The sequence below is a fragment of the Tachysurus fulvidraco genome, chromosome 17 (assembly GCF_022655615.1).
Source record: "Tachysurus fulvidraco isolate hzauxx_2018 chromosome 17, HZAU_PFXX_2.0, whole genome shotgun sequence".
NCBI classification, from domain to species: domain Eukaryota; kingdom Metazoa; phylum Chordata; class Actinopteri; order Siluriformes; family Bagridae; genus Tachysurus; species Tachysurus fulvidraco.
Genome location: NC_062534.1, coordinates 10,447,831 through 10,473,504, shown reverse-complemented (window position 1 = coordinate 10,473,504; position 25,674 = coordinate 10,447,831). Strand labels below are relative to the sequence as shown.

The window sequence follows — 25,674 nt, the reverse complement described above, 5'->3', positions numbered from 1 at the left end:
AAAATAAGATGCGTCTCTTAAAATTAATAACTTGTGTTTACTTTTTTAGAAAGAAAATTTATTGCTGAAATTGCATACATTAATTCTCTGGTGAAATGCCGAATTTGGCGATATTTGCAGTTGTGTGTCTTCAAGGGATCATGGTAAGGCTATGGGACTGAGTGGGTGAATGAGTGAGAGAGAGAGTATGAATAACACAGGCTTTAACAAAACTTAGCATATGAATGTAAGGAATATATAAATGATATAAAAATTTATTATATGAAAAAAAAATTGTAGCGTTAACAGTATGCTTCACTGAAACTAAAAGGCCCAAATTCAAACCCTGAAAAACAACTACATAACTCATTATATTACACCATTTCTGAGGCCATCTGGGTATGTTACATGGTACCTATAACGTGAAGGAATGAATTTGACAATAATAACCAATAAGTCAGCAATGTAAATTTAAAATGATTTACTGTAAAATGGCACTGTAATATTGACTCAAGTTTACACAAAAATAGCCAATTCAGCCGATTTACTTTATAGCAATAAGCTATGTAAATAACTTTTTTACTAATACAAGAGTAGCTCTTAGCCAAATTTTGCCAAAGTAGCTCTCAGAGGAAACAAAAAGGTTGGAGACCCCTGACCTGATTTTTAAGTTTGCACACCAATAAAAGACCACTTTGTTGAAGCACCTTTTAATTTTATTACAACACACAGTATTTGTGGATAACAATCTATAAGTATGATAACACTGACTAATACTTGTTTTTTTAAAAAAAAAAAAAAAAATCCTGAGCCATTAAATTGTAAGGGCAAATTATATTTATGGCCTTCCTCGGGTCACCCCATAAACTTCTTGTTGAATGACCTAGCCAGAGCCCATAACATCTTTTCTTTTTTGGGTTAGGCCATTCAATTGCTAATGTAGCTGCATGGTCTTGATCTAGCTTTGGGTCATGTTGCATTGAAAGGTAAAAATCCTTTACATCTTTAATTTACTAGCAGTCACCTGAAGGATGTGCACTAACTGCTGCGTAACAATTAACTGCTATTTCTAGCTATTCATATTTCCTCCACCTTATATAAAAGAATATCCTCTCAGTGGTATTTAATATAGTTTATATGACAATTTGGTTAATTAATAATTAAATTAAAATGCAATTTTTTTTATTTTGACCTTCCGTTTGAATACAAGACTCAATAGGATGATTTAGGTGTCCTTTGAAACATTTTGTTCTGATTAAATTACACAATGTAGATAAGAATATATTTTCCAGATCTATATATATTCTCCAGATCTGTGCGTGGATACAATCCTGTCTTAGAAATGTACAGACAAATCCTTGAATTCCATAGCTTGGACTGTGCTCTGACATGCACTGTTAACCTTACATAGAAAGTGATATGGCCTAAAATAAAAATCCCCCATTTTTTCATAAAAAATCTATTTGATTTCGATCAATTTTTCCTGTATATTTATATACATTGTGCCTTTCTTGGGAACGAGTTCTTCCTTGCTCGCTGCCATGTTGTTTGTGTATATCTATGGCAAACGTGCGGGTTTTTTTTTTACATCGATTTGTTTCATCCGAACAAATCAATGTAAACTACACATTCGAGTTAATCGATAAAAACGATTTATCACCCAGCCTAATAGAAAGGTGTTATTCCAAATCATGTCCAATCAACTAAATTTACCACAATTGGACTTCAATAAATTTTTAAAAATCAAGCATGATCATTTGGTAACAGGATGAATGTGAGCACAATTTTGAGTGTCATGGCAAAGTCTGTGAATACTTATGTACATTTTTTATAAATTTGCAAAGATTTCAAATAAACTTTTCACATTGTCATTATTATTAGTATTTTGCTTATAGAATTTTAAAGAAAATAATGAATTTAGTACATTTTGAAATAGGTCCAGGGAAGCATTGTATATCCCTGTATACAGAAAATTTTCTGCTTTATCTCAAATACCCTCAAATGTACCGTAACCATTTCTTACAGTGATTAAAAAAGTTTTTTAGGATATAAAATTAATTTGGGCAAACCATAGGTTTGTTTATCCAAACCTATGATTTGAGCTTCTCGGAGCTTGAAGCTTCTCTGAGCTATATCTGGGATTAAATGCTGTGCCAAATTTAGAATATGTTTAAAAGTTAATTACCTTCTATATTTTAACAAAACAACTTTTCCTGTTCCAATGTCTATTTTATTTTATCTTTTTCATTAAAATTTGTGTAATGTATACATTTGGAATAAAAAAAAAAAAGCCTAGATTAAAACTGTTTCTCACTGAAACAAAATAAAAAATAAAAAAATGGGTACAGGCTTCACTACCTAATCTCTAGTTATATAAATTCAGCACAAATTAAGCATATGTTTGCAGATTGGAATGCCTTTTTTATGCATAAGATTCAGTATATGCATCATCACTTCAAAGTGTCAATCTTTCAATGTGGAAGGACAATAGTTTCTTCAATCACAACACTTTACAGTCTCAAATGAAAGTAGGTAAAATTCGAGGTTTTTCAATCTTTGAGCGTGACATTTGATACAGACATTGGGTCTTCCTTTAGTGATGAGAAATGGAAATCTACTTTTGTGTGTTTTTCAAGAGAAAGCTTCAATATCCGTTCATAAACAAAACTTAAATTTTATCCATAGGATTTACACCAGATTGCAAACAATTTCCCTAACGCCTCTCAATCGTGTTTTAAATATTAAACAGTCACAGAAACTGATGTATACATTTAAGGATTGCAAAAAGATTGAGACCTTTTGGTATAGTTTTTATGGTAAGTTTCTGTATTAAAGTTTTGTTTATGAACACATATTGAAGCTTTCTTTGGAAAAACATATGGAAGAATATTTAAAAAAAAAAAAAAAAAGTATACAAACTATTAAAGGAAAAACTTTCCCCACATCTCTGATTGTATGTCTTATGAATTGTATTGTTGCTGAAATCCTTTCTGACTAAAAAAATGTATACTGCTTCTGAGGTTGACTTCTTATTTACTATCTTTCAAAATGTGGTTGATATCCTTTTGCTGTTAGAATAAATAAGTCACTTGACTTCAGTAAGAGTCAAAAAGAGACCAAGTGTGCCAGACAATGGTAAATCTTTGATCATACATAATATTTTCTATGTTCAATTGTACCTTCATTTATATACACTTTTATTTATAATTTTAAAAAAAGTGTATACACATGTAAGCTTGACATTTTGCTGGCAAATGAAAAGATTTCACGGTTTGTAAGATCAGAAAAAAATATATATTTTTTTAATGTTTTCATTGTTGTTACCAATGTGTCTCCTACCCTAAACCCTGGCAGAAGCAACCATGGGTCGTTAAACACAGCATACGACCAATTTAAATAATGGCCTGCCTCAAGTTTTTGCATCAGTGAGGGAGAAAAAAAACAACAACAAAAAAAAAACCTTTTGGCCTTTTTATGTTTGTCACATACTTGACCAGGTGCTCGCTGATATCCAACTTTCACTACTTTTTCATTGTCAAGTATTTCCCCCCACACTACAGAACTTACTCCTACAATGTTTAGTGCTTTGCCAACATACACTACCAAACAGCGCGTGTTAAATGTTGCTACATCCTATGACATGTGATATTCAATTTCTTAATGGTTTTCTATTGTTAACCATATATAGAAATTAATCTTTGTACAAGTCTTTTGCTGCAATGCTGGGTTAACAGTGCAAAAACCATTTATAAATTACGAGTGTGCAATTTTCTTCTACTCATGGTTAAATACAGGGTTTAGCATGTGATAACCCAGGGTTAAACACAGTGTAAAAAATCCCTTATATGGTGCAAAATTTTTGGTGATTTTTTCGTTAGAGGATAGTAGTTTGGTGACACCCTGACATCACAGGGGGACACTGGCAGCAGTATCAGGGATCATTCTGTTTGATAGAAGAATTTTCACCAATCATAAAGGTTTGTGTCAAGAATCCGAAAAAAAATAAGTATTATAAAAAAATTAACAGTATTTAAAGAACCAGAATATATTAAAACATTTTAGCTTTAAACAAATGTTAATCCTTAAAGCCTGTCCACTCAGGGCCACATTGAAAATGCACCCCTAAGAGTCACTTTCTACTTAACCCTGTAAAGCCCCCTGTTGCACAATAACATCACTTTTAACAATTTTTAAAAAAGGCCTGCAAAAGTTTTTTTTTCTCTCAAGACCACATTTACATAGTTAATGGGTTTTATTGTTTGTCCTCATAATGCTATTGGATAGAAGAAGTGTTTATAGGTCCGGTAATCTGGCCATGAACTCACTCAACCTGCAAACTTTGCGTTGAGCTCATCTCAATTTTTTTGCATCACTGGATTTGTTAAGATTCAAGTAAGTAAAATTCCTCACATATTTTTTCTGTGTTTATTACAATGTCTAGAACACATACATATTTAGTTATTTTGGAAAACAATCAAACTTGATTTAGAGCTAGTTAAGCCCATGTTGTAATTGAACAACACTAGGCCAGAGTGGTAGTCAAAATAGCCTGTGCACCTTACACATTACATAAAAGATACTGCAATTCTCACATGGCCACAAATTGAACTTTAAACTGTTAGAGGATTCATTATAACTAATTTCTAAATGTGCTTTTCTGTTAAAAGAACAAAACACACAAAAGAATACATTTTATGTGGTATTTGAAACTTCATCATATAGAGCAGTATCTGAAACCCCCTGTATCTTTGTAGTTTTTTGTTATTTAACGTCTAAACTGTCCTGAGATTTTGTTATGTGTTGCCCAAGTAGCAGTTTATAGCATTAGGAGATAGAAAAGCTGGCTCTGAATGTTCTGGATGTTTTGGGGTGATGCCTGTTGCATTGTTCAGGGACAGGTGTAAATGGTCTTGAATATGAACCTGTGATATGGGGGATGCATGTGTTCATTTTAGTATTATAAGTAGATAGCATAATAGGCCATCCAGAGAGTATTGTTTGAATGAAGTGGTGGAATTTTGATTAGCCTTTGCATTGAACTGATAACACTTTGATGGACAATACTTACTTAGTTTATTCTTTCAGTTTATCTACTACAATATGAGACCCATATGTATTATTCACTAATTTATTTATTTATTTTTACTTTTTCCATTTCAGAATGCCACCAGTGCAGAAAGGTCAGCTATTCACTGTGCAGGATGTGATTGCTGCAGTCCAAAATGGAGAGAGCGATTTTGAAATGGACTCATATGACATTGATGCAAGTGAGTCAGAGAATGAAGATGCAGGTGAAATGGACAAAGAAAACCACCAACCCATTGACTGCCCAGCCGTTGAGGATCTGTACATCAAGCCCCAACCAAAGAAACACACCTTGCCCCGTGACAGATATCGCTGGCTGAAAAAGGAGTTTTCAGTCCCAATACTGAATTGTCACAGAAGACATGACTGAGGCTCTGACAAGATTTAAAAAAAAAAAAAAAAAAAAAAAAGGAACATCTGTAGACACCAATAACAAGGAAATTGAGAAGATGCTTTGCATGTACCTGAAGATGGGCCTAATGCAAATTTCTGGAGTCCCTATGTATTGGGAGACAGACACGCGATAAACCCGTTTCTGATGTGATGTCCCGCAACAGATTCCAATCTCTGTTGACTTCATTACACTTTACAAACAACTTAACTGTGTCAGAGATGGAAAAGAAGGACAAACTCTGGAAACTCAGACCATGGCTGAATTCATTCAGGGAGAGATGCCTGCAGGTGGTACCTGAAGAACACAACTCAGTGGATGAAATGATGATTCCTTTCAAGGGGAGATTCAGTAAAATCAAGCAGTATATGCTTGGCAAGCCACACCCATGGGAGGATACACAAATACACTATGTAGCAAGTCCAATGTTCACCTGTGCCTTTTAGAAGAAAAGAACTGTTTTGTGGACTATCACTGCAATTAATCACAGACTTCAAACCACACTGAAAGTGACAGAAGAAAAAGGTTTTTCAAATACACAGTTGTTTTCAATATTTACATTAATAAATGCGTATTCATAAAAATATGATTGTTGTGTGATTATTATTCATGATATATACTGTTATGGGGCAAAGTAAGCAATGAACCCTGCAAATGAATGCTTAAATGCTCTGTATATTTGTTTAGACAAAGTGAGTAAAAATGAAGAAGTTCTGCTCCTAGCAGAGCCCACCTAAAAAAGTTGAAAAATCTTTAATCTACATCAGAGGCCTCCTAAAACAATATACGAGAGGTCAAAAAAAAAATCCCCACCCAATATTTGGGTTTTACAGGGCTAAAGGAGAATATAAACACCAAAAAAAAAAAAAAAAAAAAACCTTCTTTTAACTGGATGATGCCACCACAAAAACCAACCCTCTCGTTTTAATTTTCTTCTAATACCATCTTGGGAAAGGAACAAGGTCAGCAACTGATCGTTAATTATACTTGACTAATTAATGGTCTATGAGATATCAAGTATGATTCCAACAGCTGTGTGTTTGCATATCAGAGTATAAAAAGGAAGTGATGACAGGTTATAGATGAAAGCATGAAACGTCTGAGCTCATGCTACACCAGTTCTTTTAATTGTGGATACCAAATGATCCAATAGCATCAATATCAACTAACAGTCAAATGGCACTGTTGGTAATGGAGTAAACAGTTAATCACGTTGATGAAAGTCATTTAAAACAAAAATACACAAACAAATTTGCATGCAGATTTCCATCAAAAGAATTATGGACAGCTCAGTGGCAAAGAAAAACAAACATGCATCCTCTTCTAATAATAATAATAATGATAATAATAATAAATAAACAAAAACTACCAAAGCAGTATACAAATGAAATGTATAAAAATATTTAAAGCAAAACAAGTGAGGGTGTTGAAAGTATGTTCAACATAAGCATCAGGGTTTTTTATGATCACAGGTAAAGTTTGTAAGTACAAGTCTACAAATTCCAAGTTAAATTATCCACAGAGTAGTTGAGACCTGGGCACTTTTTAATGCCCTTTCAACCTACAGAGCCACAATTAAAGTTTAAGACGTCCTTTAAGCCCCCTGCTGTGTGAAACCTTTGAATAGATGAACCAAAAATTAACCTAAAATTTTATCTCCAGTGTACAAGTGAATTGTGTGAGACTTGCTTAAGGGAAAATATGTTCACTCAACTTCCAAGAGCAAATATACATTTTTGAAAATCTGAAAAATATGATCAAGCAAGGTTTAGTTCATTACGTGCACACGGTCACAAAACAGAAAACACTGTTTACATCTAAGATAAGATAAACGAAACCAGTCACGGTGACAAATTCTACTATATCCGGAAACTTGCTTTCGACCTCTTTCAGCCGCCATTTTCTAATCGAAAGGGAGGACATGTTGAACAAACACAACAAAAGAGGAGCGGCCATTTGCAACTGGCGCAGATGTAGAGTTTATGATTTGAACATGTGCCGCATATAATTTTGTACTAAAACAGTTCTTACCTGATGTGTGGAATTCCAACTCCTCCTTGAAGAATTTTATACAGCTTGCTTTCATACAGAAGCTGAGGGTGTCTCGCTTTCTGCGACTCCAGTTTTACAGCGACCTCCTAAATTTATATAGAACGAAGTATAAATTTTAATAGTATGGTGGATAGAGATTGTGTACATATGTACAATCCACTTCCGTTCATCATGAAAAGCACTGGGGATAATAGACTTAGTAACCAATGTTAAAATTAAAACCAGATGAATAACATGCTACCAAGTTATGAAAGTGAGTCAGCACAAACAGCGTTCTAACATTAAAATTATGAAATAAAAAGGAGATATTTCGATTCCATTTTTTACATAAACGCGAATTATTTTTAGAACTAAAGGACTTTCACCTTACCTCTCCATTTGTAATGTTGATAGCCAAGTATATGTCTCCAAATGATCCTGATCCAATTTTCCGGACAAGCTTGTATTTTCCCCCGACTATAAATTCAGCTTTAGAACCGCTGCTACTAGCCATGACTTTTTGTGCTTCCTAGAAACTACTAAAACGATGTAAAATGGCGGCGTTTTATTATGGAATATATGCGTCTCTTTAATTTGTTAAGCTATCTAGCTTTCGGTTCTTTTCTCTTGTTCGAATCAGAACGGTTGAAAAATGTTCGCTAGTTACACTAAAACCTCGTCGTCTATCTATCGTCCTTGGAAGCTCACGAAGACTATTTCATAATTACGGCCATATATAAGTATACGTCTTTAAGTGTAGTCGTATAAATCCGTTCTAGCTTATTGACCAGTTTTCCAACAGCGGCTTTAAAAGCCGAAAACAACCTAGCTAACCTCTTATATAGGGAGGACGCTATATTCGTACGGTCCTGTGTTCGACGTTTTCGCTAAACCACCTCGAATAGAGGGGCGATTTTATTTTAACTTATCTCACAGTGAAACGCATACATAAACGAATATAGCTATCTGTTGTAATATTTAAGAAAAGTAGTCGCTACTTTTTTCCAAAGCGCAATCCACTCACTCCGCCATCTTGTTCAGCAGTTCGTCTCAAGCTGATTAACTGGTTCTTTTCTAAAGAATGATAGCCTACTGCTGCAGGCAGGGGAGAGGTTGTGTGATGTCACGGAAACGGATACAATGAATTCGGGGACGTGGCCTTATATGTTTTGTCTGGAAAACACATTTAAACTTTCATTTTTATAGAATATCGTCCTGGCTGACACTTGTCGGTTGTTTTCGTTTTAAAGTGCATAAGGACTTGTCCACAAGTGTGGTTTAATGTTATTTGTATACCTTCATGTTGTTTCCGCAATAGCGAAAAGTGTGCATAGTGCAACTAATTGCTTTTGCAAGTTTTACTTATTCCTACGCACTAATAAGTCAGTATGTTTCACGTTAATTGAGTGCTATATCAAAACTTAAAACAAAAAAGTCCAGGAATAGACTGTCACCTTGCTGCCATGCTTGCTCTGTTCCCAGGATAGACTTTGGGGCCACTGCAACCCTGACCAAAACCAGGCTGACCAGCCTATCTCAGGACAACATGCACATACACATTCACTCACATTAGCAATTTTGTGTAACCAGTCTGTGTGCATTAATGTTTTCAATCCACCAACCTGACTTTTTGGACAGTGGGAGAAAATAGAACACAGGAAAATCAGGATCACGGTGGAATGAATTTTATTTGTTAGATTGAAAGTATCTTCCTTGGGTTATTATACACTTTTACAAAAATTTGCTGAATATTTGTAAGCATTTTGAGCAACAGTTTATGGTGGTAAACTCGGTCTGCTGCAATAATTCTGCAGCCATTAATACTGATTAAAGCTGATTGATTTCATGTCAGAAAGGGCAGATCTTTTATATAACCACATACGAGAATAAACATAGGAATGGCATGGGTATGCAGTTCTGCACTTAGACACAGACTGGTGTTTATCCTCGAAACAAATCCACTGTCTATTCGCTATCCTGTATAAATATCAGTATACCTGCTAATTACTATAGCACTTTAATTAAAGTGTCAAGGATTAAGTGTTAAGTAATTAAGGATTAAAATTTCACTTACGTCTGTCAATCCTAACATGTCTTAATAACATACCCACAACAAATGTTTTTTTTTAACAATAACAATATTTTAGTTATTAGCCTCATTAACAACCACCTGGGACCCCATAAGAGCCACCTAGCAACACACTAGCAACCACAAACATTCCCTTGCAGCCAACTAGGATTGTATTAAAAACCTCCTAAGAAACACCATTTCAACACCCCATAACAGCTACCTAGCAACATGCTATCAAGCAACTGAGTTTCTGTAGCAACCAATAAGCTACAACCTTGCAACCAACTGGGATCATATTGAAACCTTGTAAAAACATTATTGCAGCCACAAGGAACCCTATAATAGCCACCTAGCAATATCATATGAACCAACTTTGATAACACAGTAATGACCAAACAACACCCTAGCAAACAACCTAAACTAGATTGGTTTTCAAGCCCCAGCACTGCCAGGCTGCGACTGTTGGAACTCTGAGCATGGCCCTTAATCACCTCTGCTCCATGGATACTCTATACTATATACTCTATCCTATCTTTTAAGAGTTCTACCTTTATTCCACCCAAGAATAGAAATTCGTCTTTGGACACTTTCTGTAGGCTTGTTGAGTATGATGTTATGAATTTGCTTAAGAACAAGAGACAATACAAAGTCTAGAATAATTTATCTAAAACAGAAAGTGATGCCTTACTTGAATTAAACAATGACAGTTCTGTGGTGGTATGCCCTGCAGATATAGGTGGTGCAATTGTATTACAACGTGCCTCAGACTATGAAAAGGAGGTCCGCAGACAGTTAAATGATACTGTGTTTAATAAATTCAAATTGGACATACACTCCAAATTATTGTTACATCATGAAAGGGGTGAATTTAATAAAAATGAATATGACTTTCTTAAAGTCCTATTTAAGAATTAAGAATTTAAAGAATTTCCAGTCACTCCAATCATTTATATGCTCCCTAAGGTCCATAAAGGCCTAGATACACCATTGAAGGGTCGCCCTATTGTGAGTGGGATCGGTAGTCTTACAGAGAATATCTCTTCTTTTGTTGACTTTTATATAAAACCTTTTGTACCCACTTTACTGTCTTATGTAAGAGACTCTATGGACTTCATTGAATCATTAAAGAATGTTGATTTCCCTGTTGATGATGTTATACTTACTACTTTTGATGTCCAGAGTTTATATACTAATATTCTCCATGTTGATGGTTTGTTAGCTTTAAGACATTTTTTATCAAAAAGAACGGTGGATGTGAGACCCAGTACCGAGTGCCTTTTGGACATGGCAAGTATTGTTCTGACCAACAATTTTTTCCAGTTTCAAGATGATTTCTTTTTACAGTACAAATAAAAGGGACTGCCATCGGTAGTAAAATGTCACCTAATTATGCTTGTCTGTATATGGGAGTTTTTGAAAATGAGTTTGTATTAAATAAGATCAATCCATTTTTCTCTAACATATTGTATTACAGACAGTTTATTGATGATATTTTTATGATCACAAATGCTACTTCCATAGAGATGATGTCTTTTTTAAATGATCTTACTTCTAGAACTGAACATATTAATTTTACTATGGAATGTGATGCTGTTAGCATCAGTTTTCTTGATGTTAGAGTGTATGTAAATAAAGGAAAACTTCATACTGATCTGTATCGAAAACCAACGGACCGTAATACAATCTTAAGAGGTGATAGTTTTCATCCTAGACCTCTAATTAAGAGTTATTAATTATAATAATTATTAGCCAATTTTAACGTATATGTAGGATCTGCAGTACAGAAGAGTCTTATTCTCTACAATACGCTGATTTAAGTTGAAGGTTTGAGAACCATGGATATCGAAAAGAGTGGATTAAAAGTGCCAAAGACAAATTTGATAACGTATCGCAAATACAGTGCTTACGTGCTAATGTGAATAAGCAAAAACACCAGTTTGATGCTCCATGTTGCATTGTAAAATATTCAGCACTTGGTAGTGAGTTTCGTAACATTTTAAACAGACATTGGCATATTGTTTCCAGTGATCCTAAGTTATCTCGAGTCTTTACAAGTCGCCCGTTAGTGGTTTTTCAATCACCCGCTAACAGGCCAGAGTATTCCAATACGTGGTACTATTATGTGTGTTTCAGCTTTTGTTGTTTGTCTTATTCGTTGTCCCTGTGGTTTGGCGTATGTCGGCAAAACGTCTAGATCTTTGTGAGCACCGGAGTAACATCAGAACGGGGATACACATAGGCCGATAGCGCTTCATTTCAAACAAGCTGGTTATAATATCAGTGCTTTACAATATATTGGTATTGAGAACGTAAAAAAGCCCTCAAGAGGAGGTGATTATGAGAGAAAATTATTGCAAAGAGAATGTTATTGGATTTATACTTTGAATTCTTTGGCACTACTAGGGCTCAAGTCGTGGCCTAATGGTTAGAGAGTCTGACTCGTAATCCTAAGGTTGTGGGTTCGAGTCTCGGGCCGGCCACGACTGAGGTGCCCTTGAGCAAGGCACCGAACCCCCCCAACTGCTTCCCGGGCGCCGCAGCATAAATGGCTGCCCACTGCTCCGGGTGTGTGTTCACGGTGTGTGTGTTCACTGCTGTGTGTGTGCACTTTGGATGGGCCAAATGCAGAGAACGAATTCTGAGTATGGGTCACCGTACTTAGCCATATGTCACTTCACTTCAATGATGAGTTTGACATTAAGCCATTTTTATAGATCTTTAAATGGTTATCATTGTATTGTTGATATGAACTGTATTTTTTTATATTTTATTTTTAATTTTCTGTGTATATTTAAGATTTTTGTAACATGTGAGCTGATTAATGCTTTGTGTATAGCGAGTGTAATTAAGGCATACACCTGTTTCCTATGTATAGAGGTGAGGTGATCACATTTTTATATTGTGCCTGACGAAGACCTGATGGTCGAAACGTTGCACCATTAAATTTATTGGAGCAGTTTATCAGTGTGCGGGCTTCTTCTGTTGTTTTCTCCTTGCATACTTCCCATGATAACTAAAGTTGTGCAGTCACTTTCTGATTGTAGATTTATACACTTTGACATCAATTGTAGCAAGAGCTTGCTGAAGATCTCGGAATGATATTTTAGGGTCGTTGGAAACTTAGAGTGAATTTGCTTGGATGGCTTGACCTGGCAATGTTGGCAGTTGTTTAAAATGTTCTCCACTTGCAAATGATTTTCAGACAGTGGAAGTGTGGTGGAAGTTGAAAAAGGAAGAATGTTGTGAGGAATTCAGACAGAAGCTGAGACAGGCTTTGGGTGGTCAGGAAGAGCTTTCAGATGTCTAGGAAACTACAGCAGAAGTGATCAGGAAGACATGGTGGTAGAATGATGAAGTAAAGTACAACATTCAGAGGAAGAGGCTACTGTAGCTAAAAAAAAAAGGTGGGACATAGAAAGGACAGAAGAAAATAGACTGGATTACAAGGAACTGCAGCGCAGAGTGAAGAGGGATGTGGCAAATGCCAAAAAGAAAGCATCCGAGGGAAGGGAAGGCAAGGAGGACTTAGCAAATTAGCAAGACAGAGAAATATGGATGAGAAGGATGTGCAACAGATAAGGGTGATTAAATATATGGACAGAAAGGTGCTAACAGGCAAGGAGAGTGTGCAGAGAAGATGGAAGGAATATTTTGAGGAGCTGATGAATGAGGAAAATGAGATGGAAATAAGGGATGAAGAGATTAATATTGTAGAGCAGGAAACAGGAAAGATTAGAAAGGATGAGGTGTGGAAGGCTCTAGGAGAATTAACAGTGGAAAGGCTGTTGGTCCACGTGAAATACCTGTGGTGGTGTGGAAGTGTCTAAGAGAGACAGCAGTGGAGTTTCAATCTAGATTGTTCAACAGGATTTTAGAGAGTGAATATGCCTAAGGAATGGATTAGAAGTGATCTAGTGCCCTTCTTTAAGAACAAGAGTGATCTGCAGGAACTATAGAGGTATAAAGTTGATGAGCCACACAATGAAACTACGGGGAAGAGTAGTGGAAGCTTGCTTCATGCTCAGAAAGAGCACTACTAATGCATTTTTTTCTCTGAGAATGTTAATGGAGAAGGACAGGGATAGTCAAAAAGAGCTGCACTGCGTCTTTGTGGATTTAGAGAAAGTGTATGACGGAGCCGAGAAAGGAGCTATGGTATTGTATAAGGATGTCAGGATGTTATATTGTTTGTGCGAGTCAAAATCGACTTTATGGATCTTTCTCTGCGCATGTCAGTGCACCATCTAAGGGTCTTTTTACACCTGGTCACTTGGCGTTTTCTGTGATCCGATAGCTATCCGATGGTTAAAAGACCAGGTCTAAATGCCCTCCGAAACAGTTTCGAGACGGATATAAATCCGATCGCTCAAACCACTTCAGGAGGTGGTCTGGGACGCATTTCAGATGAAACCACATACGTCAGCGCTATACTCCTCCCAAACGGAAGTACATCACTCGCAGGTGACTCGCGAGTCATGCATCGTGCCAGAAACAAACATGTTTTCCCCACCAGCGCTGGCTCCGATCTTTCACCCAGGTGTCTTGTTTGGTCTTAAAATGCACTGCTGCCGCCAGCGAAAATACAGCAAACAGTAAATGCTGTTTTTTGTAGCAACTGCATACACCAAAGTGTGTTCCATTTCAATTACCCTGGAAATGAGGTAAAATATATTTGCATTTTGGGCGGGAGTAGAAAGATCGGATTGATATCCGATTCTCCAAGACGCATTTATGTGGCCTAATGTAAATGGAACAGTTTTAACAAATCAGATGGCTATCGGATCAGAGAAAACACATGAAGTGACCAGGTGTAAAAAGGCCCTTTAGCACACCTGTGCAGATTACCTTAAAGGGGCCAGTGCAGTAAACAAAACAAAATACTTTCCTTTTTTTATTTTTTATTTTTAACCATGTCTTTTGAACACTGTAGCGTTATCATGTATCAGACTAAAACACTTTAAGAAGAAAGAATGTTTAACGTATGGCGTTACTTTTATTCTGAATCTATCAATATCTGAGTGAGTAGCTTAACATTTACTTCTAACTTATTCCACTTTTGCTTTATCAATCAATATTTAAGTGACAAAGTCTTTCATCCATGATGGAGGAATACTTTGTCTAGAGTTTCTTGTAACCATATTACTGGCAATCACATTCTCCAGGTATGGAGAAGAGTCTGGAATTGCTGAAAGGAGTGATCGTTTCTGGCATGATCGTTTCTGGCATGATCGTTTCTGCCATCTACTTGCATGTAAGTATTTGGTCCCGTCTTTTCAATCAAGTGAATCTTTCCTAAAATTTCTTGATCATTAAGGGTTTTCTTTACTCTCACATTTATGCTAGTTGAAAGTTAGTCTGCAAAGCAAATCATCTTGATTTGTTTTATTTTTACTTTTTCACACAAGACATTTTCATGCTCATCAGACCCAGGTAAGTTTATTATGTAAAGCTGAGGACGTGATGTGTCGTATTCCTCTTTTCAGTAGGAAGTCTGAGAATTCACGTGACACAAACTGGCTCCCATTGTCTGAGACACAAGGGTTTCCTTCTCGACTGAAATTGTGTATCTGCTTTGGTGCAAAAAACCTCCGGCCACTTACTATAATAATCTATCATGGTGATCGCATATTTACAGTCATGTGGAGCTAAGTCAAAAGGCCCCACTATATCCATGCTCACCTTTTCCAATGCTGCATCTGGAAGAAGAATAGTAGTAAGTGGAGCAGTATGAGTAACTATAGTCTTGTCATGTTGCTTGCAAATAGGACAGTGTTTGATGTAAGCTTCCATCTGTAGGTCCATTGTAGGCCACCAGTACATCTCTCTAAGGCACTGTTTTGTGCGAACAATACCTTATTGTTAATGTGCTTGCAAAGCACATTCTTATTCTCTTGCATACTTATTATTATTAATGTGCTTGCAAAGCACATTCTTATTCTCTTGCATACTTATTATTAATGTGCTTGCTAAAGCACATTCTTATTCTCTTGCATACTTCTTCTTCTTCTTCTTCTTCTTCTTCTTCTTCCGGACACTTTTTCGGCGCGCAACTTGTCCCGCAGCTTTTGTCCTAGACCCATAAATGAGGTGTCAAATCGACCGGCTCATTGAGGAGAGGTGGGCTATCTATTTTGTAAGCGATCAGAATTCCAGAATTCCCAGAATGGAAGTTCAAAGGGGTGATTTTTCCCCATAGACTTGAATGGGGAATCTCTCTGTAGATGTGCTAACATCCAAAAGAGGGCAGCAGACACCAGTGAATCTGTGTAAAGGTCTTTATTAAAGCTTGTTGCTATATTTCACAGTGAGCTTCAGTTTCATTTCTTATATATATATATATTGTGGGATCGCCCCCTATTTTCATGATTTTCATTTGATTCGTTAGGCCCTGGACTACAAATCTGACGGCTCAGTGTAATTTTTTAAGCCTCCTAGGACAAATGAGAGCCGAAAACAAAGGACGGAAGTGCTGTGTGTTTCGGTCAGAAACGCATTTTGGATTAAAGCGTTTTGGATTAAAAGGCTTACATATTCCAGTTCCTTAGACTCTTGGGGATTTTTACAAGCATTTGTTTTGGAAAATAAAGTGAGAGCCGAAAACAAAGGACGGAAGTAGGTTGTTGTTTACACATTTCGGTCAGAAACGCGTTTTGGATTAAAAGGCTTACATATTCCAGTTCCTTAGACTCTTGGGGATTTTTTACAAGCATTTGTTTTGGAAAATATTACCCCAGTGAAGAAAGGTAAGCGTCAGGTAACTGACGTCAGTTCTCCTCATCGTGCTGAGTGTTTTATGCTGTGTAACTGAGATATGGCTTCTTTATATTGCAAGATGGTTCATAAGGTGCACTACATGGTTGCTAGGGTATGGCTGCACAGTTACTATGGTTATATTTGCAGACTAGTTTCTCACCTGCAACAAAAGAGCACACCTGAAAACCCATTTATCTTTTCCTGAAACAAGCACCATGAAGATCTTGAACTAAAGCATCAATCAGTGATTTTACTGGGAAAAAATATAATCACGTTACAATAAGGATCATTAGTTCAAATCTAATTAGCCCTGCCCCCAAAATAAGCGAAATCAAAAATTTAGCACAACATGGACATGTCATATATCAAAACACTCAGCACGATGAGGGGAACTGACGTCACGTGCAAGCACATTCACATTTTCTTTAGGAAATGTACCGTTCTAGTTTCTTCCCTGATGTTAATTGTTGACCCCGCACACCTATTTGTAACCACGGACATTTAATTGCATTCAATCTCTTCCCCAGGGGGGTATTCCAGAAAGCAGGTTATGTGACATACCTGGGTATGTTTAAGGATGAGTTCGTGGATAACCTCAACTTTCGGTTCCAAAAACGGAGGTAACTTTCTGGGTATGTATGTAACCATAGCAACTGACTCTCTGAAGATAACTTGCTCGGGAGCAGGTTATGTTTCAGTGTAACTTCGTTGCAGAAGGTTGGTGAGCATGTTTTTTTTTGTCGGGAGAGGGTTATAAGACCGCGTATTGATGTTTGCATACCCTAATGAATATTTGAAAGAGCGTTATCGTTTTTCAAAAGATTCGTTAGTTTATTTAACACGTCTTTTCAAACCGCATATCGCAAATATGACAAACCGCGGTTCTGCGCTTAGCACTTAGGTTACAGTGTGGGCGATTCAGAGCATGTGGGAAAGGCAACTGTGTGTAGAGCCGTTCGTACAGTATGTGTGGCACTTAAACAGTTCTTACCCACGTTTGTGCAGTTTCCTGGCCATAAACCTCTGCTTGTTATTAAAGACGAATTCCACAGAGTGGCAGGTTTGTCCTTGTAGTAAAATCTATGACGCATATTTAATATTTAGTCATATTATTTATATCTATACATGTATTCATTATGCGCACACATACTTCATACTTCCATAACTTTCTGTTTCATGGTTTCCAAATGTAATTGGGTGCATTGATGGCACACACATTCCTATTAAAGCTCCACCAATAAATGAGGGAGACTATGTTAATAGGAAATCTATTCATAGTATCAATGTGCAGGTAACAACTTAATTTTTTCCCTTCTTAAAATCATTAAAGTCATTACTTTTTCCACTAACTAGGTAATATGTGTGGCAACCCAAATCATTACCAATGTCGAGGCAAAATGGCCAGGATCTGTGCATGATGCCAGAATTTCCGCGAGTCATCATTATGCCAGACATTTCAGCAGGGTATATTTTGCTTTATACAATTGTTTTTTTTTCCTTTTTACATTCTATTTGTGTTGTACACTTCAATCATTACAGGACAGTACAATGGTTACTTGCTGGGGGACAGAGGATACCCTTGTCTGCCCTATTTAATGACACCCTACCCTGAACCTGAGCCTGGACCACAGACACGGTTTAACCTGGCTCTCAACCGAACACGGGCCAAGGTGGAGATGACTATAGGGATCCTCAAATCTCGGTTTCAGTGTCTGCATGGGCTCCGGGTTAGTCCAGAGAGGGCATGCGACATTTTAGTGGCTTGTGTTGTGCTTCACAATATTGCCACTATAAGAGGAGAGAGCCACCCTCCTTGTATTGAGGAAGATGGCCCAGAGGAACACCTACAGATTTTAGAGGCCAACAGAGACAGAAGACTTTTGAGAGACAGGATCTGTCAATTACTTTTATTAATTTTTGCCCTGGTCTGCCAGGCAGGTTATTTCTTTATTTCCTGAAAAACAATAAAAGTAAAATTCAATAAGATGTTTTTTTATATTGCTTTACACACACACACACACACACACACACACACACACACACACACACACACACACACACACACATATATATATACACACACACACTCGCTCACACAACACTTTTAACATGCAACAGATTAATATTCAGACAAGTTCTCACCTTAAGGCGATGCTCCAGTAATTCAATTTCAAGTGCTACTTTTTTAATGAGGAGCCTTTTCTCTTCCATTTGAAGCTGTATAAGGTACATCTCCATGTCACTTTTTCTTATTTGTTTTTGAAGATGGACCTTATACAGCTCCTTTGCTGGCAACTAGGAAGGTGGAAAAAATGTAATGAATGAGATTGTTTGGTCAGACAATAAAATTCAAATATGGACACCTGGAAACAAATTCTTACCCTGCAGATTGTGTGCTGAGGTTGAAGGACCCTCATGTGTGGGCAAATCCCTAGGTATGTACTGTGAAAGGACAATGACAGTTTGTTACTCTAATGCTTTCATAGTCATATAACACATTCAAAAGGATGTATAAGTCATACTTCATTATTTTGCATTATAATAAAATGGGAGCCAATACCAAATTTGTAATTTAATACAGTCACGCATTTGCTCTGTCCGTTATTTTTTGCCAAGCCAACTCTCTTGCTTTAGCCGATGCAGCTGTATTGCTTCTTTTTTAATATTATTGGCTTAAACTCTTCATAAGCGTGCATTAAAACCTCCAACTCCGCCTCTGTGAGATACGCAGCTCTTTTTTTTTCGTTTTGAGTTTCCATGGTGACTCGTGAAATCGGCGATCCATTGAGAATGTCTTTATATATGCACTGTGCACGCACATAAACTCTGGGTAACCAATTGGAGGTTGATTAAACTAACTCTTCTCAGGTGTTTTGGAACCGACATACTCATGGTATGCCTGTTTGGGGTAAATCAACCCAGAGGTTATGATTTACCAAATGGTAAGTTAACCAAGCTTTCTGGAATACCCCCCAGGTGTTTTGTCTTAGTCCTTGTCTGTCCGTCTTGTGATTGGTTCTTGTTTTGTTCACTTCCCGGTTGTGAGTCGTTGTTAGTGTGTGCTGTTCTATTTGGTGTATTATGTTGTCTGTTCCTGTTCCCTGTTCTGCTCAGTGTTCCATCCTGTTTTGCCTGCTTATCTGTTGTTTGTTTCTTGTTTTTGTTATTAAATCATGACTCCACGTGACAGATCCGTTACACCTAGGATGTAAGGCAATATCAGACATACAGTAGTTTATTCTTTGAATGCAGCACGTGATAATGGCCAACAATATTGTGTACTATATGTAATATCTTTGTACTAATAAGAAAAACATATAACTGTTCACAACCTTTCAACTGCTTGATCTAAAAATCTTTTCTTTGAACTCTTGAAGTTTTGGCTATAATTTGTGGCTATATTGCTATATTACCAAAAATTATGTGTGGCCATATTTCTGCAGTGCTTCACTGTATTGACAAAGAACATGAAATCTACTAATGATTAAGACTATCTCCTGATAATCTTGCTGCCACTTGACCCCAAGCTGGCTTTATGAAATCAGAAACTGACTGCAGCTATATTTATTTCAAGTGCTAAAGGTGTATATCACTAATTATATTTAGTAGCTATTCTTATTCTACTGAGAAAGTATACGGCAGTGCATTGAACCGTATGGTAAAACATGGTGAGTTATACAGTTTGGCACACAAATTGGTCATAATGTCAATAGTAACTGAATTGTTGTTCTTTGACAATTAATGCCTCTATTGCAACCAGTGGGTCAAATTTCAATGTACTTCAATGTATCAACCACTTGACATAAATTCTACATAAATCTATGTTACATTTATATTTATGACATTTGGAAGACACCCATTCACCTATCCAGTGAGAGGATATCCAGAGCGATAAAGGTATCTACAAAAATGCTTTGAAGACTTGAAATGGTTCACTATGTCACTATGACTTGAGTTTCCATCAGCCAAAATCTTCTATTGGCAGGAATTATATCACTTTTTTAAATACATGAAACAAACAAGGAAAATAAGAGTTAGTTTAAGTGTTTCAGGATGAGGTAGATTTTCACTCATTGTTTGAAGACAGCCAGTGACTCAGCTGTTCTGATGTCTAGAAGAAGTTCATTCCACCACCTCAGTGCCAGAACAGAAAAGAGTCTTGTATACCTATAGGTATACCTGTAGCTCTCAACCTGAGAGATAGTTGGACCAATTAAGCAGTGCTAGAAAGATTGGGGTGTGATAAGAGCTTTGGGGTAAGGTATATTTTGCAGGTATATTTTTGGCTTTGTATTCAAGCATCAGTGTTTTAAATCAGATGCGTGCAGCTACCGGAAGCCAGCAGAGGTAGCACAGCAGTGGGATGGTGTGTGAGAACTTAGGCAGGTTGAAAACAAGTCACGCCACTGCATTGTGTATCATTTGCAGAGGATGAATTACATTCAGAGGTAGACCTTCCAGAAAAGACAAGAGACTGAACAAGGACCTGAGTAACCTGTATGGATAAAAATCCTTCAACATCGAATCCTCCTGATATTGTACAGAATTAACATGGGAGGAAAAGGATAGTCGATTGTCCATTGCCCCCAAGGTTGCAGGCAGTAGCCAGAGAGGAGAACAGAGAGTTGTGTAGGGATATCTCAAGATCCTGGCCTGGGGATGAATCACTTAGGATGACCAGCAGTTCAGATTAGCTGGGATTGAGTTTCAGCTGATAAGCCATCATCCATGATGATATGTCTGCCAGACATCCAAGCTGAGATCCAATCAGAAGCCCTGGTATCTGAGGGAAGCAATAAGAAGATAAGTTGTCTGTCATCATTATAGCAATGGTAAAAGAATGCATGCAAGGAAATAACTTTGCAAAAAGAGTGAGTTTTGAGGGAGAAAATCAGAGGACCAAGTACTGAGCCTTGTGGGACACCAGTAGAGAGTCTGCATGGAGCAGATATTAACCCTCTAAACCTGTCATGAAACCTTTTAATCCCTTAACCTTTTATGAAACCTGTCATTGCTTGATATGAGCGTCCATCCAGGTAGGAAGTAAATCATTCCCATGCTGCTCCACGAATTTCAAGACTATTGAGGGTGGACAAGAGAGTCTTGTGATTGACTGTGTCAAATACTGCTGAATGGTCGAGGAGGAAGAGGACAGATGACAGCTTGCCTGATCTAGCAGCATGTAGTTTCTCAATGACAGCAAATAGGACAGTCCCTGTGGAATGTGTCTCTTTCAAGCCAGACTGGTTGGGATCTTGGAAGTTCTGTGAGAGACAGTACAATTTTTCTTTTTTGTAAGAAAACACGAGATGTGATGATGTGATTCTGGTCTGTACTTGCTGATGTCCGAGGGATTCAGAGCAGGTTTCTTCAGGATTGCAATAACTCTTGCTCCTTTGAAGGTAGTTGGTAGCATGGATCCATTGATGATTGTGGTTATGAAAGGCCTTGAGAGATGATTTGCAGCATAGTTGAAGGGAATGGATCCAGTGGGCAGGTGGCACGACTGCAAGACTTGATGGCTTCTCATCAAGAATCTCTTCTGCTGCTATGGTTGAGAGATGTGACAATTAAGGAGTAAGTTAATCCTTGTTTTGTAATCTAGGCATTGTCATGATTTTGTTTGGAGGCCGGTAATTTGACATCAAGGGACCAACGCTGTGGAACGCACTTCCAGCACACTTACGATCCATCACTGTGCTGAGTGTTTTTAATTTGCAGTTGAAGACTCATTTTTTCATACAAGCTTTTAACACGTAGACCCGGTTTCAACTGCTATTTTCTGTTCATTGTGTTCTTATTGATTTTATTGATTTTATTTTTTTTATTGTTGTTTTATTGGAAAGCACCTTGTGCTCCTTTTGACTGTTGTAAGGTGCTCTATAAATAAAATTTGATTGATTGATTGATTGAAATGAAAGAGCAGGAAGCTACAGAGGAAAGTGAGATACAGTAGAGTGGAGGTTTCAACAGGTACGGGAGGGTAGATGAGGTTATTGGAAATGTAACCTCTGCTCTGTGGATAGAACTGACTGTCCCTGTAAGAGGTGATTTAATAATGTAACAGAACTAGAACAGTACTAGATAAGACACTTACTATTTAAATGTGGTCTTGACAGCATTACCTTCAAATTTCTAAAGAAAGAACTAAAGAACTTAGACTAATGAACCTTCATTATACAGTGGTGTGAAAAAGTGTTTGCCCCTTCCTGATTTTTACATTTTTGCACGTTTGTCGCACTTTAATGTTATAGATCGTCAAAAAATTAGAATATTTGTCAAAGATAACACAATATGCAGTTTTTATTATATAAGGTTTTTATTATTAAGGGAAAACAAGTTAAAACATAACTGTGGTTTATCACACCTGAGTTCAATTTCTTTAGCCACACCCAGACCTAATTACTGCCACCAAATCACTTAAATAAGACCTGACAAAGTGAAGTAGACCAAAAGATCCTCAAAAGCTACACATCATGCCGAGATCAAAAGAAATTCAGGAACAAATGAGAGAGAAAATAATTGAGATCTTTCAGTCTGGAAAAGGTTATAAAGCCATTTCTACAGCTTTGGAATTCCAGTGAACCTCAGTGAGCACCATTATCCACAAATGGCAAAAACATGGAAAAGTGGTGAACCTTCCCAGGAGAAGCTTCCGCAGCGACGACTCATCCAAGATGTTGCAAAAGACCCCACAACAACATCCAAAGAACTGCAGGCCTCACTTACCTCAGTTAAGGTCAGTGTTCATGACTCCACTATAAGAAAGAGGCAAAAATGGCCTGCATGGCAAAAATGGCCTACATGGCAGTTCCAAGACGAAAACCGCTACTGAGCAAAAAGAACATAATAGCTCGTCTCAGATTTGCCAGAAAACATATTGATGATCCCCAAGACTTTTGGGAAAATACTCAAAAGTGGTAGTGTGATGGTCTGGGGCTGTTTTGCTGCTTCAGGACTTGGATTTTGATAAATGGAACAATGAATTCTGCTGTCTACCAAAAAATCCTGAAGGACAATGAAGAAAAACAAAATGGACACTTGGTGTGGCCTGGTCAAAGTCCTGACCTGAATCCTATTGAGATGCTGTGGCATGACCCTAAAAAGGTTTTTCATGCTCAAAAACCCTCCAATGTGGCTGAACTACAACAATTCTGCAAAGATGAGTATACCAAAATTCCTCCACAGCGCTGTAACACTCATTGCAAGTTATCACAAATGTTTCATTGGCTTAGGGGCAAGCACATTTTCACACAGAGACATGTATACACACTTAATAATAAAAACCTTAATTTAAAAGCGTGTTGTGTTTACTTGTGTTATGTTTTTCTATTTTCATTTGTTTGATGATCTGAAACAAAAGTATGACAAGCATGCAAAAAACTAAAGAATCAGGGTCAAACAGCTTTTTGTACTGTAATTTAGTAAGCCCTGTCCACAATTCACACCTGTCACAACCAGGGAAGGAAGGAGATGGACGCGTACGCAGGATAGCTTTAAATGAAAGGGGTTTAATAAATAATAAAGACAAACAGTAAAAGACGATAACTAAAACAATACAGATGACGACACTTAACAAGGACTAAACGTAACTACGGATTAACGCAACTAATGATTGCAACGCGGCTCACAAAAGACAATGAGACACGATTAGGAACAGGTGTGGAGACAGGGAGGAGCAGACGAAGGCGGGGCAGACACGTGACGAGGAAGGTAAACAAGGGCACATGGCCAAAAGTCTGGGCTGAGACCTGACAACACCTTAAGGGAGACTAAAACTACTCTTGATTAATTACCTAAGATAACTAAGCATATACCAACAATATAGTATCAACAATTGTGTACAATATAACACAGTTCAAATAACACTCTAGAACCAGCTGAGTTAAGTAGATCGTACACAAAAGTCAGAATCCTACCTTAGTCTTAAATTAAAGGTAAAGAGATAATGCACACTATGTACATGTTTACTATGTAAATCTATGTACAAGTAATCAAAGTTTTTTGATAATGATTATTTCCCTCCCTTGCTCGACCCTCCTAATACTATTAAGTAAAGGCTTGACAAAAATGGCAATACCATGTATTATGTTGTTGGGAGATTCTACCCACTGTTACAACACACAAAGACAAGACAGACAACAGCTTGGGCAACGTGAACAGCAGGAGAAAGGAAAGTTTTATGTTTAACATGTGCATGCCCTCCTGGCAAATCGGTAAATGAACCAAAACCTCCTGGCACCCCCAGAAAACTGGTAAAATATTTGTGCTCACTCTGAGAAAAAGCCTGAGCTGCATTATTGCAGCTAGAAATAAGGATATCAGGAAGATATTTGCCAAAGAACCATGCAGAATCATCTCCAGGGTGCTGCACACCTTGTGACTGGTAAACTACGATTTAAATCTCAATTTCAATAACCATCCTTCACCTCAACACATTGATACAAATGCACATATAACTCATCCTATACAATCTATGTCTGTTCCCTGAGTAGTGAGATCAAAATGCATGAGAACTTCTCTAAATAATCTTATTGTAATTAGCCCAGAAAAATGCCAAAGAATCAAACAAAAACAGTTACTAAAGTTTGGGCTTCTTTACATTAGATCACTTGCACCCAAAGCACTTATTGTAAATGAAATCATCTCCGAAAATAATTTACTGCACTCTGCCTTACTGAAACTTGGATTAAACCCAAATGCTTTCATTGGTCTAAATGAGTCTACCCTGTCAAGTTATATCTGTAAGCATAAGCCTCGTCAGACTGGTCATGGAGGTGGTGTTGCCACTATCTTTAATGATTTCCTTATTGTTACTCAGAGAACACGGTATAGATTTAGTTCCTTCGAAGTGTTTCTTCTTAGCGTTGCACACTCGCACATGCACACGAAAAAATACCTGATGTCTCTTGCTTTAGCGACTGTGGTATAGACCCCCGGGGCCCTAGACTGATTTTCTTAGAGAATTTGCAGATTTTCTTTCAGACCTATTGGTTAATTTTGATAAAGCATTAATTGTAGGAGACTTTAACATTCACATTGACAATACAAACGATGCTTTAGGAATCACATTTATGGACCTACTCAACTCATTTGGGCTTAAACAAAACATCACTAGAGCAACTCATCGTCTTAATCATACACTAGATTTAATAATGTCACACGGAATAAATGTCACAGATATAGATATCATACCTCAAAGTGATGATATCATAGACCATTACCTCATAATGTACACACTACCTGTGGAGCAGACTAACTGTCTCACCATGTTATCGACTCTGGAGAACTATTATTCTGACCACTAAAGACAGATTCACAAATAACCTGCCTGATCTGTCTGAACTTCTTAGTGTACCCTTAA

The 25,674-nt window shown here is 37.2% G+C and overlaps 1 protein-coding gene and 1 long non-coding RNA gene across 9 annotated transcripts in view; both read right to left on the bottom strand.

Moving 5' to 3' along the window:
• csnk1a1 (casein kinase 1, alpha 1) overlaps nucleotides 1-8,597 on the bottom strand; it is a 30,858-nt gene extending 22,261 nt beyond the window's left edge. For 4 of the 8 annotated variants that reach the window (XM_027135137.2, XM_027135140.2, XM_027135141.2 and 1 more), the window contains exons 1-2: nucleotides 7,878-8,597; nucleotides 7,487-7,593 (exon numbers count right to left, since the gene is read on the bottom strand). In XM_027135137.2, the coding sequence (XP_026990938.1) occupies nucleotides 7,487-7,593; nucleotides 7,878-8,000 (230 nt within the window). In that variant the 5' untranslated portion in view covers nucleotides 8,001-8,597. The remainder of the gene's footprint in view (nucleotides 1-7,486; nucleotides 7,594-7,877) is intronic. The other 4 variants (XM_027135138.2, XM_027135143.2, XM_027135142.2 and 1 more) reach the window with 4 other exon arrangements.
• Nucleotides 8,598-18,451: 9,854 nt separating this feature from the next.
• Nucleotides 18,452-18,826, bottom strand: LOC125139165. The gene is made up of 2 exons (XR_007138264.1): nucleotides 18,692-18,826; nucleotides 18,452-18,605 (listed from the first exon to the last, which is right to left on the bottom strand). It is a non-coding gene; the product is annotated as an uncharacterized LOC125139165 (long non-coding RNA).
• Nucleotides 18,827-25,674: the final 6,848 nt, after the last annotated feature.